Source organism: Siphateles boraxobius, unplaced genomic scaffold (genome assembly GCF_051911475.1).
Source record: "Siphateles boraxobius isolate OS27281-9 unplaced genomic scaffold, OSU_SipBor_1 19, whole genome shotgun sequence".
NCBI classification, from domain to species: Eukaryota; Metazoa; Chordata; class Actinopteri; order Cypriniformes; family Leuciscidae; genus Siphateles; species Siphateles boraxobius.
Genome location: NW_027508799.1, coordinates 32976217 through 32990504, shown reverse-complemented (window position 1 = coordinate 32990504; position 14288 = coordinate 32976217). Strand labels below are relative to the sequence as shown.

At 40.8% G+C, this 14288-nt stretch overlaps 2 protein-coding genes across 2 annotated transcripts in view; one reads left to right on the top strand and one right to left on the bottom strand.

Annotated features, from left to right (window-relative positions):
* The window catches only part of cog5 (component of oligomeric golgi complex 5), a 77892-nt gene that overhangs the window by 6151 nt on the left and 57453 nt on the right, over positions 1-14288 (top strand). The window lies entirely within an intron of this gene.
* On the bottom strand, positions 6404-10546 carry gpr22a (G protein-coupled receptor 22a). Its single transcript, XM_077235077.1, is given in 4 exon segments — positions 6404-8009; positions 8316-8362; positions 8365-9259; positions 10193-10546. Coding segments are annotated over 3 exon segments (1389 nt in total). The 5' UTR covers positions 8410-9259; positions 10193-10546; the 3' UTR covers positions 6404-6712.

Below are 14288 nucleotides of genomic sequence, written 5' to 3'. Positions count from 1 at the left end.
GTTCACATTGACATTTTACCACTGAACTTAAAGGCATAGGGATATGTTCACAACCTGATTGGTCAGCTTTTATTGTGTATATTTTGCAAAAAAAATGTGTGTTCTTGGCTAAATGCGTGGTGATGATATTTTTGACCTGCTGAGAACTCGTGAAGAGCTTATACAATGTGTAAAGGAGTGAAAACAGTGTCAGGAATCCCTCCGTCAAACACACAAACGAAGATCTGTTTTGAGATGAGGCGGTTCTGATCTGGGATGGGGCAACATCGTGACTGTTGAGAAAAAGCAGGTTTGCTTGAGCATTCGGCCCTTTTTAGGGTCCATCTTGTGACATCATGTCCCGTTTTTAGTTTGTTTACATGTCTTTGATTCGTGTTGCGTTCATATTTAATTCGAACCCCACATGATTTTGTTTGGAACAAGCGGACCGAGACCGCTGAAAAGAAGGGTCTCGGTCCGCTTGTTTGGTGGCATCAAGGTTCGGATGACAGCGTTCACACTTAATCAAATGAACTGCACTAACAGCGCATTAATTGAACAGAGCATTTTTATCGAACCAAACATGCTAAGCGTGAACACACCCTAAATTTTCCTGGTTGCATTCGCACCTACAGTAGGAACTTTGAAGTGACGTAAGCCGTAACTTACAGCCTGCCACTCCGGTTGTTGTGCAGGACTTTTATTTTGACGGCACTGAGAACACCAGAGCCTGAGCACACAGTGCTCCCATTCTCCATCTTCATCAGTTTACGATCTGTTTAATAGTCATATCCAATACGTTATTTTGGTTAAATTGAACAAAGTTAAACAAAGAAAGTGAAGTACGTAAACGTGTTTTGTTTGATCCCTTGAGAGTCGTGTTGGATTTCCTCCTTAGCGTTGAGCGGTTTGAGAAGTGCCTGGACTTCGGCGTCAGTCCATCAATCGCTGTTTTATCCATGTTCATGGAGTTAGTTAATGTATATAAACTGTTTACACGGCTCTTAAAAATGGTGGGTGTTGGTGTTTCACATGCGTTCGGCCAATTAGCATACACTTACTTCACTGGTGGATCCTGTTGTCCTGGGTTAGACCCTACTCTGAAGTAAGAGCTAATTTAGTCCCCTAAAAGGCGCTCCTAAAACTAAAATCATTCCCAGTCCCTGCGGTGCGAACCCGCCAAAATGCAGGTACTTCCGGCAACAGTTATAGGAACTATGAAAACGTTCCTCTGGTGCAAAAGCCCGTGGAAAGGAAATGTTCCATGGATGTTAAAGGTTCTTCATGAAACCATAGATGCCAATAAAAAAACTTTATTTTAAGAGTGTAACACTTTCTGTAGGCATGGCTGTTTTTCATATAGGATTTAGTTCTGTTTTAAATTCAAGTGCTATGGCATGCACCAATGTTGTGTAAATGGCTTCAGATCAATGTTGTACTATTTCCAGGTCAGCCCTGTTCTTGTGGCCTAAATTTTTTGTTGAATTTGCAATGCAGGTGTGAGGACTGTCTGAAACTGGTTTAGGAATCGTCTGACCTGTTTTAGGAATCGTCTGACCTGTTTTGGAGATATTGTAGGTTGTTTTGTTGAAAACCCTTGATTAATGTCTGACCCGAATAGCTCTTACAAGTGACTTTAGTTTTAATAGTGACCAAAGTACATTATAGTAATCTCATAGAGCTTAAAGTTGACAGGAAATGAAAAAATGACTCCATTTACATTTAATACACGTTCCAGGTCATATTGGTGACCTCACCTCTCAACCTCTCTTTTGTCATACAGAGAGCACCTTTCATGATCCAATCAATTCCTGTTACATCAAATTTAAGCCTGTCTGTCCCCCTATTTAATCCTGTTTCACTAGAAATTTCATAAGTAAAATGAGTTGAGATGCTGTTTTATGTTGACTTTGATGTTGAGTTGTTTTCGTGTAATTTTAGAACACTGCCATAATTATTTTCTGGAATTCATACGGTTGTTAACATTATCTGGAATGTAAAACTTATTTTCGGCTCTGGGTTTAATGGCTGTAATATCAGATTCATATTGACTCGTACTCTATTGACCTTTTGTTTGTACCTTTGCCTAGATTTCGAAAGGACAGATAAATAGCACAATGCAAATCCAGTGTGCTCTTAGTAAACACATGTCTTTATTATTAAGGCACAGGCCCTGTGGGAAATATTCCAGTGAAGATCAGCAAGGTACTTTTTTTCCCGCTTTCTATTTGCATATTCTTTTCAACTGAAGCTAAATCAATGCAGGCGAACAGAAGTTTCCCATTGTGCATACGAAGGGCATGCTGATATTGGCATTTACCGCTTGCATAATATTATGCCGTGGCAAGCAACACAAAGTATTTCTGTCTTTTTCTCTTTTTTACTTATAAGCTCTGTTCTGAAACTTAGTAAACGGCCTATATAGACAATGTTTTAAAACATCATAGGCCCACTTCCTATGGAAACGCTGGCTGCCTTCTAAGATACCTAATTTTATTAACTTTTTTTTGCAGAAGTCCTAAAATGCACTGTGACAGTGAAGGAATGAGCAACATGATAATGTCAAACTGTATAAGAACCAAATGTGGTTCAACTCTCTTCTCTCTGCATTTCGTGAGTTAGCTGTATTTTTGAGTTGCTGCCTGTTAGCGTTTCAAAACAACTGGTTATTATGAGATGCCTTAAAAGGCAGCAGATTGTGTTAGCAGTATAAAACCTGGCAGCTCTCTAGCTTTTGGTTCAAGCCATTCTCTTCATGACACAATATGATTCAGTAATATGTTGTCTCCATCCATTGAATTATTTATCATGTCAAAGTGAGGGTCATATTTGGATTCGTCTCACCCAGCTAATGGATTACAGAGACATCTTTGCATTAGCATCACCGTCCAAGATGAGACAATTAGAGTGCTCTAACAGCACCTGTCCTTTTTTTCGCAGGATGCTCAGCTTTTATGCCTTCCCTCCACCCCCTCAAGATATAACATGAACAGCCAAGGTCTGGTTTGATATCATTATCTGTATGTGCAGCTCTCTGGCATCCAGCATAGAAAGCTGTCTAACAAATCTCCCATTAGGCAACCTGTTTAAAAACATACTGCCTTACACGGGTAGAAAAGCTTTTTTGTCTATAAGTTTTGTCAGAATGTCAGATTAGTCATATTTTTTCAATACAGCAGGATGCAGCCCTGAAACTGTAGAAGCAATTAAACTGCTTTCTTTGTTTTGAAGTCTGTCTCAGTCTAGGGCACGCTGTCCTCAGATGGTGTTACAAGAAAATCCGATGAGGTGCAGTTGGACAGTGATTGGTTTCGAGCTTGAGAGTTTATAAAACTGCTGATAGCATCGTGCTATTGGATTGTAAACAAGACGATCAGTAAATGATAATGGACCCTTAAAGGTTTAATTGACAAATCGCTTTCCTGTTTACCATGCGACATAACTGTGTAAGACGTTAGCTGAGACATTGTGTTCCAGTGTAGGGTTGTTCGGATGTACATCGTATATCAAGCAATAGTATAAACGTGTTAATGGCAGAGAACTATACTGTGATGTATATCCTGATACACCCTTAGCAAGTATCTTCTATAGGCATTTCTTTACGATAGTGACCAATATGGCATGAATTCAAAACACTTAATTCTTCTTTCATATTACTCTTTAATTTTGCAGGCCATTGGTTGCTTTCTGTTTGTTTCCACAAAACATATGTCTGAATCAGCCTTGAATTATAGTGGCCCTAACACAATAATGACAGCACACTTAGTAACATGATTTATGAATCTGTTTCCCAGCTATGCAAGGGAGGGATGGGCAGCCAGATGGATTGATGAACAGTTGAAGGAGAACTCTAAAATGGCTTCAGGGTAGGATTGACTAGGCTAGCGCAATGGAGGGAGGTGAAGGTGTTTTGATTGGAGGCGTGTGTGTAGCTGTAGTCAGTGATTGGAGTAGCATGAATGAATGAATCAAGCATTTATATAGCGCATTTCTTATGTACTACTGTACACCCAAAGCAATTTACAATCTTCACATGAGATCACATGGGAAAACTGAAGCAATGATGCTGTTGTGGAGAGGAAATCAAGACATTAAGTCAGATAAATGTCAAGAGCTGAGAATTGACAGGAAGGAATGAGAATTGTGTGCTGCAGTCTGTTATGGAGACAATTATATTTCTACATGTGAGTAAATGTACTCACGTGAGCCACCATGTTACCTTATATATTGAAATAAAAATAATGTGTATTAAGTAATACAAGGGATTTTATTCTGTTTGTTCATTTTTTGCATCAACCTGAACTGCACCTGTCTGTCAAATGGAGATTTGTGTCAATCACACAACTTCGGACTCAGTGACTCCCTCCTTTGGGAATATATGAGTGGCATGTGGATGTCACAATCAGTGTAGCGAGGTAAGAGGAATAGATTGGGTGAATGAAAGCAGACAGTGGAGAGGTAAGACAGATTTTAAAGAAAGAGGTGAAACAATCCTCATTGTGGTTTGATTACAGGCTGTGGATATAGAGGCAAGCAGGGAGAAATTTGACTCTTGGATGCTGCTCAAAGTTTAGTTTGTGGTTGGTGTTATGTAAAACAAAACAAAAAAGCTAATCAAGTTACAGGGGTCTAAATCAAGATACATGTAATAATAGAAATACCAGGCAGTTCAATATTCTTAACCTCTTTTTATTGGCATTAACCATGAAACAGTACTTTGCATTAGTGCTAATGTGACTTTGGATGTTTTCAGGCCCTGAACATGGCAGAGCCGTTCCAGTTTTGGCAGCCCTTCTTATTGGCTGGGGCCTTTGCTCACTTGCCCTCATTATTATTTTTCTCCACATGCCTTTCAGAAATGTTGTTTACAGCTAAAACAATAAAAGCCTTCATTCATCATGAGCAACCCCAAATCATAGGTCAATTCATCATAGGGCAACAGCTCCACAGGCCTCTGTATGATCTGTTGCATATGATTATACAATTGCCTTAAAGGGCTCTTAAAAGAGTGAGTCCTTTGGAGTTGTCTGGGAGGGCACTTAAGCAAAAAGTTAACATTTCACAATTGATTTTGAAGCACAGGGCCCCAATATTGCTGGGTGTTGGGTATAGCGGTTTGGACCGATTTGACACTGCAGATTTTATTATAGTAACTCAGTGTTTTGAGAGACCTGTAACACCATTAAAGACATGCATCAATCATGCACTTCTTCAACTCCCACTTGCTCTTGTAACAGCATAGCGTGTGAGCTCTAAATATGGATCAGCTACCTTGGCTTTCTGAACTGTAATCTAGATAAACTCAAGAACATAACATTGTAGAACAGTCACTTGATGATATAAGTTGAAAATAAGTAATGTTTAGTTCCTAACATTGGAGTAATTTGTAATGAACTGTCAGATGGGTTTTCAATCAAGTTTAAAGCCTATCCAACTGAGCTGCGCTTTGGGTACCTGCCAGTATCTGTGCATATAATTGTTTTGCATTTTGCACCAGTGCTGAAAATGGAAGTGAAAGATTTAGTACTTAAAAATCTTTAAGTGTTTGAAAAGCTTTTTAATTTGATAAAGTATATTCAATCAGGAATTAGTGCCTATATGATGGAGTCATATGTAGCCCTCATTGACTCCCTTGAGATATTTTCACCTCGATTTACTTGTTGCGTGACATCGCAAAGTTTTTATTAGTCTCAGCACTGATAGATCATTACACCATAAGCAAGATATCATCCAATACTAGCACCTATTTCCGAATTTGAGCATTTCAACCAAATAGGGAATTGACCTCCATCTCAGAACTGCATTTTGCTTAATTTTCAGTCTGCAATTGGATGACTTTGCCTCTTACACAGATCAGTGTGTGACCTTTCATTGCTGCAGTGCAAGGGGTGATTATTTTTCCTAGCCTGCCAAAAGATACATTTATCACCCTCTAATCCAGTTGAACCTAATCAAACACCATCAGCTCAATGGGTCTCATAAGGTCAAGTATTCAAAGTCAACACCTTTTCATTGACACTCCCCAACCACTTCATGCCCTAGCAGCTTTATTGGACAATATGCTGTGTGCCACCTCCCTCATCCCTATAAAAAGATATGATTTGTATGCCAACTGGCCGTGCGGTTGATTTTGAAAGGAAGCAGACCTTGCTTTGAAAGTACGCCCTGTGACTTGTTGACCCGAGTAATATAGCTATCTTGTTATTTGTATTGCAGGGTAGAGGGCAGATAGATATCCACTTAATGAAACCCATAGTTTGAATTCATAAAAGTGTTTGTCATATTTTCCACAAGTAAAAATTGGGGTGGCTGAAGGAGAACAGACATAAAACCTTTTTCTCTACAGAGTGAAAAAGTGTTGCCCAGTGTTATCACAAAGCAGTTGCGTAGGGGTCATCATGATAACAAAAAATATCTCTTCAGCTGTTTTTTGGGGTATTTAATGCAAATGAACAAACCCAACAGCATCAGTTTCTACTTCTTTACATTTATGGTTTATACTTAGGTATGAATGTACAATCTCTAGGACCACTTCAAAAAAGCACATGCAGTATTTACACTACCATCTATGACATCTACAATAGTCACCATTACAATAAATAAGAATAAATTATTCCTCTTGAGGTACTGTACAATTAATACACTTAAGTTCATTACTGCTTTGGATTAGTGGTTTCCCTTTTTAACGATTCTTTACCTGATGAAGATATTTTCCTAAAATTGGCCCAGTAGCTCATTCCACATCCTCTGATGAGAGGCATTTTTGCCTGACCTCTGTCTCCTCAAAAGTCACCTTTTTGTTCCTTTTTGGGTCAATCCATGAGTTGTGGATGACCACATTATTAGGCAAAGGGTCAGCCTCTACAACTGACACAACACGCTTCTTCATTTTACTCTTTAGAACCTTTTGAAATTTCTGCCGAGTGAAGGCATAGAGCAACGGGTGAAAAATGGTGGTTCCATAAGCCATGACCAGGAAGCCCAGTCTGAGACGCACAGTGAGGTTGCTCGGCCCTGTACTCAGGATAACCGTGTTGAGTACGGTGATGGGTGTCCAGCAAAGCAGGAAGGTTGAGATGATAAGAAGTGACATGCGGAAAACCCTCTTTTGCCGTTCACGGCGTTCCCTGTGCCGTTTGACTGCCCTGCGGAGGGCTATGATCACAGACACAGAGGTACGCATACCCAATGGTGGATTCCTGCCTGCACTGCTCTGCGAGGCATCGGTGGACTCTGGCTGAGTGGAAGTCATGGAGATGGTCTTTTTCTTTCTTGGTTTCTTCTTGGGTGCAGAATGGAAACGTGTGCCAATACGGATGTTGAGTGCCTGCAGAATCTTGTAGTAAGTAACCAGCATGACCACAGCAGTGAAAAAGAAGATTGGAATCTGTGCCAACAGGTGATAGTAGAGTCCCAATTCACTGTAGTAATAGTTTGGAGGTTCTTCCCCCTCTGTCTGATTCCTTTCGTTACCTGCTTGGCTAAAGAAACCCTCTTCTATAAAGGGTACCAGAAAGCTGAGGAATGATAGAGCCCAAATGGACCCTAATAGGGCTACTGCACGTCCCATTGTGAGTACTCGATTTGCAGGCCGAACTGAGATATCATAGCGGTCTAGAGTGATGGCCAGGACATTGGCAGCAGTAGCAACGCTAGCAAAGGACACACAAGCCTCGTGGAAGCAGCAAAGGAGTGCGTTATTTCCCTCCAGTGGTAATAGCACCACCACAATCGTAAGTGGGATGCAACCCACACACACTAGAACGTCCAGCACATGAAGGTTCATGGTTACAATGTTACTGACTGAACTCACCAGGTTTGACTTCATACAATAGAGAGCCAGAACAGTCAGGTTGCTACTGAGACCCAGCACAATCTCCAACATGAGGAAACCTGTTAGAGACACCTGGAAGCTGACAGGGTAAGGTGTGTCCAGGTCCATTTCGAAGTCGAGAGGTTCAACGTTATCGAGGACAGTGAAGTTGCTCATGATGGCCTGGAATCCCAGCACAGGAGGGGTATGCATTCTCCTACACATGCAAAAAAATTAAAGTGGCTGTTTTAAAATGTCTGCTGGGTCAATTTATTGTTAACACAGCAAGCTTTTACCAGAAATTAGCTGTTGTTTAGGTGTTTGTCTGAGAAGCATTTATATGGCATGCTACTGAGTGTCTATGCTAAAACTGTTTAGCTGTTAAGTACAACTTACCCAAAATCTAGCTGTCAACTAACAAGAATGTGAATGTACCATAATTAAAAAAGAACCTAAAAAGGAAGAGAAGTTTATATTCAATACATGTGCACATAAAATATGTGCATAGACTAACAAAACTCACCCCTCCCTTGTGTTCACTGTCCTTTTTAGGAGTTTGTGTAGCAAATGCAACCAAAGCGCTGATGTGTTGGCAGGATGTCATAGACGCCAACCATACTCCAACGCCTGTTTTATCTCGGCAGTGTCCTTTGCTCCTTCAACGCCATTCTGTTATGTGCCTGCTCCGTTGTGGGCTTGCGTTTTTTTTTTGTTTTTATGAAAGAAGTGATTTCAAATGACCTAAGATTTAACAAATGCTTCAGCAAAGGCTGTCATCAGCCCCAGCATGGCACAGACTGAACAAGTGATGACACCCCGGTTTCCTCAAACACCTCTTTGTAGGGTTGATTAAACGCAGTCCAAACAGCTCATACCTCATTCCCTCGCATCCTCAGATTTCTGTGGGAGGATGTGGGAGATGGAAACACACTCTGCTCTTCCTTTTTTTCAGAGCGTGGGAAGGGTTTGTGCATTGTAATATCCACGTGGTTTTGACATGAAAGCTGTGTTGTTTTCAGGCTTGTCTTTAGCCTTTTGTCCTTTGTATTGGCCAAACAGATCTTGCAGAATTGATCAGGGACAGCACCATGTCCCATTCTGAGTGATTATTCCAAGACTTTGTGAACCAAAAGCAGAAATGCATCTCCTTCACTGTGACCGGTTAGGACTGGCATTCTCTCGTCACCATTTAACAAAAGTTGCACAGTCTCCCTGCAGAGTCCACGGCCCCTTGTATTCCACCTGAGTAAATCACACCCCCACTTGCTGTGCCACACTACAGCTCCAGGAGACCAGTCAGGTAGACAGCGGTACACAGTAATCACAACAAGGTCAAAGGTTTCCAGAGGGAAGGAGGTAGTCAAGCCGGTGCACTGTGTGGCATATATTTACCCTCTCTTTTTCACAGTGTTCATGTGGGACACCAGAACAGGAGCTCCATCCTCCAGTAGTTTCACTCTCTGGCTGCTGGTAGGTGCAAAAAAAAAGTGAGACTTAGAATTATTTTGTTGTCTTTCTACCAGAGTCATGACCTTGAAAATCTCGACAGGATAGTGTCTTCTCCTTAGCATTCATATTAACCATTTTACTGTAACTATTGTTCTATTATAAAACGTGCATTTTATTTCTCCATAAATGTTATGGAGAGACCTTGCAGAGATTGTGCACCCCAGTTAGTCAACTTTTTATGTCTTTGAAGGTGTCCCTGGTGTAATTATTTGGTCAAAAAGCTTTGTTCCCAATAGAAACTCATTAAACTAATGTTCTTTGGAATAATGGACTCCCACTGTGACTGTGAGTGGTTGTTTACAGAGCAAGTTGCAGTACTCCCACACCATGCTTACAAGGGCTATACTCCATATCATACATCTCCTAGCATCTCTCACTCTTTTCATCTTCAAGCATCTCTCTCGCTTTTTTTTTTTTTGCGCTGGAAGGCAGCTTTCAGCACTAGACAGAAGCAGTAATGGCGACAAGAGCGCTCACATCATCTTCCCCTTAAGAGGATAATGGTTTGGATGGGTTTCGATTGCTCAGTTTTGCTCTTTCCACATACATTAATTGAGTTAAATGTGTCAGTTACTGTGTTGGCCACTGGAGGAACCACATAAAATACAGCATGCTTATTTTTTCCACAATTTAAGTGTCAAAGCTGTTTTTTCAACAACAAAAAACATCTTTCTGTCCACAGTATAGAAGCTAACTGCTCTGAATTTAAAGCCTGCTGTCACGTAAATTTGCTCATGTTTGGTATTAACCCTCTACAGTATTTCCTGTATTTTAAAAAGTAAAGTTGTCAGCTTTAAACAGATCTCTAAAGTTATCGCTTGTATGAAATAGCATGCATTCCCCTTAGCAGATGCTCTAGTTGTGAGAGTACAGAAACCTGAAGCTTTTTACCTCTAGTTGCTGCCATAAGAGCGAGTGACCTGGTAGCCCATGTATTTCCCAGTTTGAGTGGAGCCATGCCAGGACGAGTGATAAAGGACATGCTTGTCTGAAGGGATGAGTCTGCCTGTCTTCCTCTATCTGCCTTTCTCTAAGCACTCCTGCGCCTGTCAAAGGGGGGCAGGGAAATCAGATGTTGTAGGATGTAGTGTCATGCATCTTGCTTGGAGATCTGCTCCTCTCCTCCTCCCTTGTTCCTTCCCTCTCAGTCTTCCTCTCTCACCATCCCTACACTCAGCGCTTTCAAAATGCCCTACCTACTCATTTCTCTCCTCCTCCTCTTCTCTCTCTCTCTCTCTCTCTTCCCTCCTACCTCCCCTCATCGCTCTCGCTTTCCCTCCCCCTTCCTCTGCTGTGGTTTATAACACTTATCTGCTTCCCGATTGGTCTCATATAATAGTTGTAACCCTTTCTTTTCCTGTTGCTCAAATAGGGCTTACACCAACAGGTGAATTTTACTCTCTTTATTGACATTGACAAAAATACTGTCTAACATCCTAACTTTTTATTTTTGTTCCAAAATTTTTCATACATCCACAGTTTTGGAGTGAGTAAATAAGCAAAGGATTATAAAACATTTTAAAATAGCCCTCAGCAAGGATAAGTGAGTTTGCTTGCAAAGCAAGGGCTCCATCTGAGTCTTCATAATGCAAACATGACAAACCTCGCATGAAGCGTGATTTAGGTTCAGTCTTTTTTGCCATACATGTGTGGGCGTGTTGGTGCACACTGATGTGAAGAGAAGGAATGGGCTAATTATGGAACATCATTTTCTCACCAAATTAGAAACTATGTTATTGTAAATCTCAAAAATATCACAAAAAAGCCTTCAAATTACCAAGCTGAACATACCTGTAAATATTCAAGGTGGGCATTCATATTTAAACTTTTTATTCAGACCCTGTCCCAAGACAGTTCTCGGTAGATACCCAAGCGAGAGAGAGAGAATGTGTGTTCATATTTTTTTTTTTTTTAGACCGGTCCTTGAGCTAATGCCCCAAAGCGTTATTTCTCTCGATTCCAAAAGCTGATGTCTCATTTGGCATTTGTAGTGTCTGTCAGTAATGACCACTCTCTTTGTCGTTATCTCTCTCTTGTTGTATAAACTGCCCTATTGAGTGTGTTGGTGTGATTCTAGCTTGATAATGCTGCTGTGACTGATACTCATTGAGTAGAAGCAGAACTCCAGAAGCCCAGGGTGAATTAACTTGTGCTTAGCAACCGCAGGTTCCAGGAGCGGAAGGTAAGACGCCAGGTGGCAGCTCACTGGAAGAGGCATGAAGGATGGATAGTTGTGTAAAATCTAGGCCTCTGCTCCCTGGAGCAACCTCCTAGAAGCAAGCGTGCCCACTTGGTCTCTGGCACGACCCTCTGGGATTCTGCCTTGCAGTTTGCCGCATCTCATCTGGCTGAATCCCTTTCATATATTTGGGGTCTTTTTTTAGTCTTTTTTTAAAATGGTTATTACATTTCTGTCCTCAAATTGTATACATTTAAAGCATAAGGCCGCGTCTCCACCCAAGTGTTTTAAGCCAGCTGAAAACGCCTAGCTGTGGGCTCTTGAGAGCGTTTTGGTAGCACAGCATTTGAGACACTTTGCTTGTTATGATACGGAATATCCGCAAAAGTGTTACTAGTATCTCATTTCACACATATTTTGTTTCTGTGTTGAATGTATATTAAAATATCGATACAATGTAACGTATTTTCTCTGGCTCTTGTTTTAAATTATTTTGTTTCGTTATTATGCTTGTTGTCATCTGTTGACGTTAAAGGCAACAAGCAGAACGTGGTTGGTCGGTGTGATATTTGTCCCGCCCCTCCTCCACTGTGATTGGACGGTTGGGTAAAAAGTGACAGTGATGAGCGCTGCGTTTTACCCAAGTTGAACATTCAACTCTTGAACTCTCGGCGACCAGTAAAAAACGACGGGCACTCAGCGCTTCAGTGTTGAAAAAAACGCTCAGCGCCTCGTTACGCTCATGGCGTTTAAAAAACGCGGCGCTCCCATTGAAAGCAATTGACCTATGGCTAAGCCACGCCCCCTCCACTCACTCGGACAAACAGTCAACATTCGGTGACGGCGCTATATTTAGTTATGTTGAAGAGGAATGAAAAGGCTACATGTTTAGCTAAAAAAAAACAAAGTTCCCCAGGTTTTTTGGTAGAAATTTGTCTAAAATGTTGTGCTCCAATATGAAATTAATGGTTCATGATCAAATTAAATATGTACAGGTCTAAGTTGCATACGTTTCCAGGACAAGGCTTTTTACCATCTTTACCAAGAGTACCTCTCCGTTAGCTTGGTGCTACAGTATTTACATGAATCATTCAGCACAACATTGCTAACATTTGTTATCTTGGTTATTTACAGATACGTTAATGAAGCTAAGTGACATGATGTACAAAGCAGCTAGAAGCTAACGTTAACGTTTTCTAATGTTAGGCTAACGTTAGCCTAACGTTACGTTAGAGATGTTAAAGATAACGTTCAAATACTTTGTTGACTTACCTTAGAACAGATGTAGACATCATTGTTTAATTTATCCACGTTTAGTTGGTGTTGTGGTCTACCGCGTAACTTAATCCAGACACTTATCTCGATTGAGATGTGGCTTAATTGGGAAAGGGTAAAAAATACACACCGTCGCCCAGCCTCTCGGGATACTAAGGGTGTCACAATTTCGATTTTAAATCGAAATCGAAAGAAATTAATTCACAAACTCAAAAATCAAAATAAAAAATGGAATCGTCGATACTGCCACGCCCCCATGTCGCGCCCGTGATGGAAAGTTCGGATCGTTTTACTGACTCTATTGTTCAATCTCGTTCATCAAAATTAACTAATCTTTTTTCTAGTCATTTCAGGGGCTTTAAATGTTATACTTTTAACAGGCAAATTCCCCGAACACATCCAACGCAATCTTGATCATATTCTGAATTAAGAAATCATTATAATGCAGTCAAAAGTGAATTTACAAGGAACATTAATACTTGACCTTCCGAGTCTTTTGTTCATTTGTCGCGTGACAGAGGCAATGAACGGATCGTTCATGAACGACTCATCACGGCACGGGAAAAAAACACACGTGTTGAAAGGCTGTGAGTCCTCTAACTTGGATTCTATGCCCGAGCCCGAACTTGGCCGATATTTCCCGTCACTATCCTCGGGCCGGGCCCTTGATCTATAGACGTGCACTCCCAACGCAATAGAGTGTGGCGTGGGAATAGATTTGATGGCCAAGTGCGAGCGCGGGCGGTAATGCACTCACTCTGTGTGTGCGGGAGAATAAAAAGATTCGCGGGACTCCCGCAAACTAGAAATATCTATGAATAAAACATATAAAAACTAATACATTTTTTTCATCTGTTGCAGAAAAGCAACAAGAACAACTAAAACAAAATAGAAACGATTTACAGGCCAGAGTTTCTATTTATAACATGTTGCAGCGTTGAGCGACTTAGCCAATCACAAACATATGTGTTGATTTCTTGAACGCAATGACCAATCAGAAGCATTTAAGATAGACTCTCCTCACCGCTTAAAACGGACTTTTTGTTCAGTGCTGAATTCTGTAAGCTGGCAAATCCTCTAATTATAACAAACAAAGTGTAGGCTATATATTATGAAAGATTCATTGTGCAGTCAGCTTCACTGATAATAACAGAGATGTGTGAGATTGCGATGAACTGATGTCAGCTTTTTAGGAGCAACAGCAACCTGTGCTTAAAAAAAAAAAAATCGAGAATCGAATCTAACCGTGACCTTAGAATCGAAAATGTAATCGAATCGAGGATTTGGAGAATCGTGACACCCCTACGGGATACCTAGTGTCGGAGTTGCATGTACTCCATGCACACCGTTTGACCATTTAAACTTAAAATGACAAGAAAAAAATATATAAAAACGAATGAAAACTGACTAACTGCAATGCATTTTAATGGACGTGGAAGCAGAGAATGTCCGAGTGTATTGGGAGCTATGCGCAATGTGATTGGAATAGGTCACGGCCATAGGTCAATTGGAAAAATACGCCAGCTGCGTGAA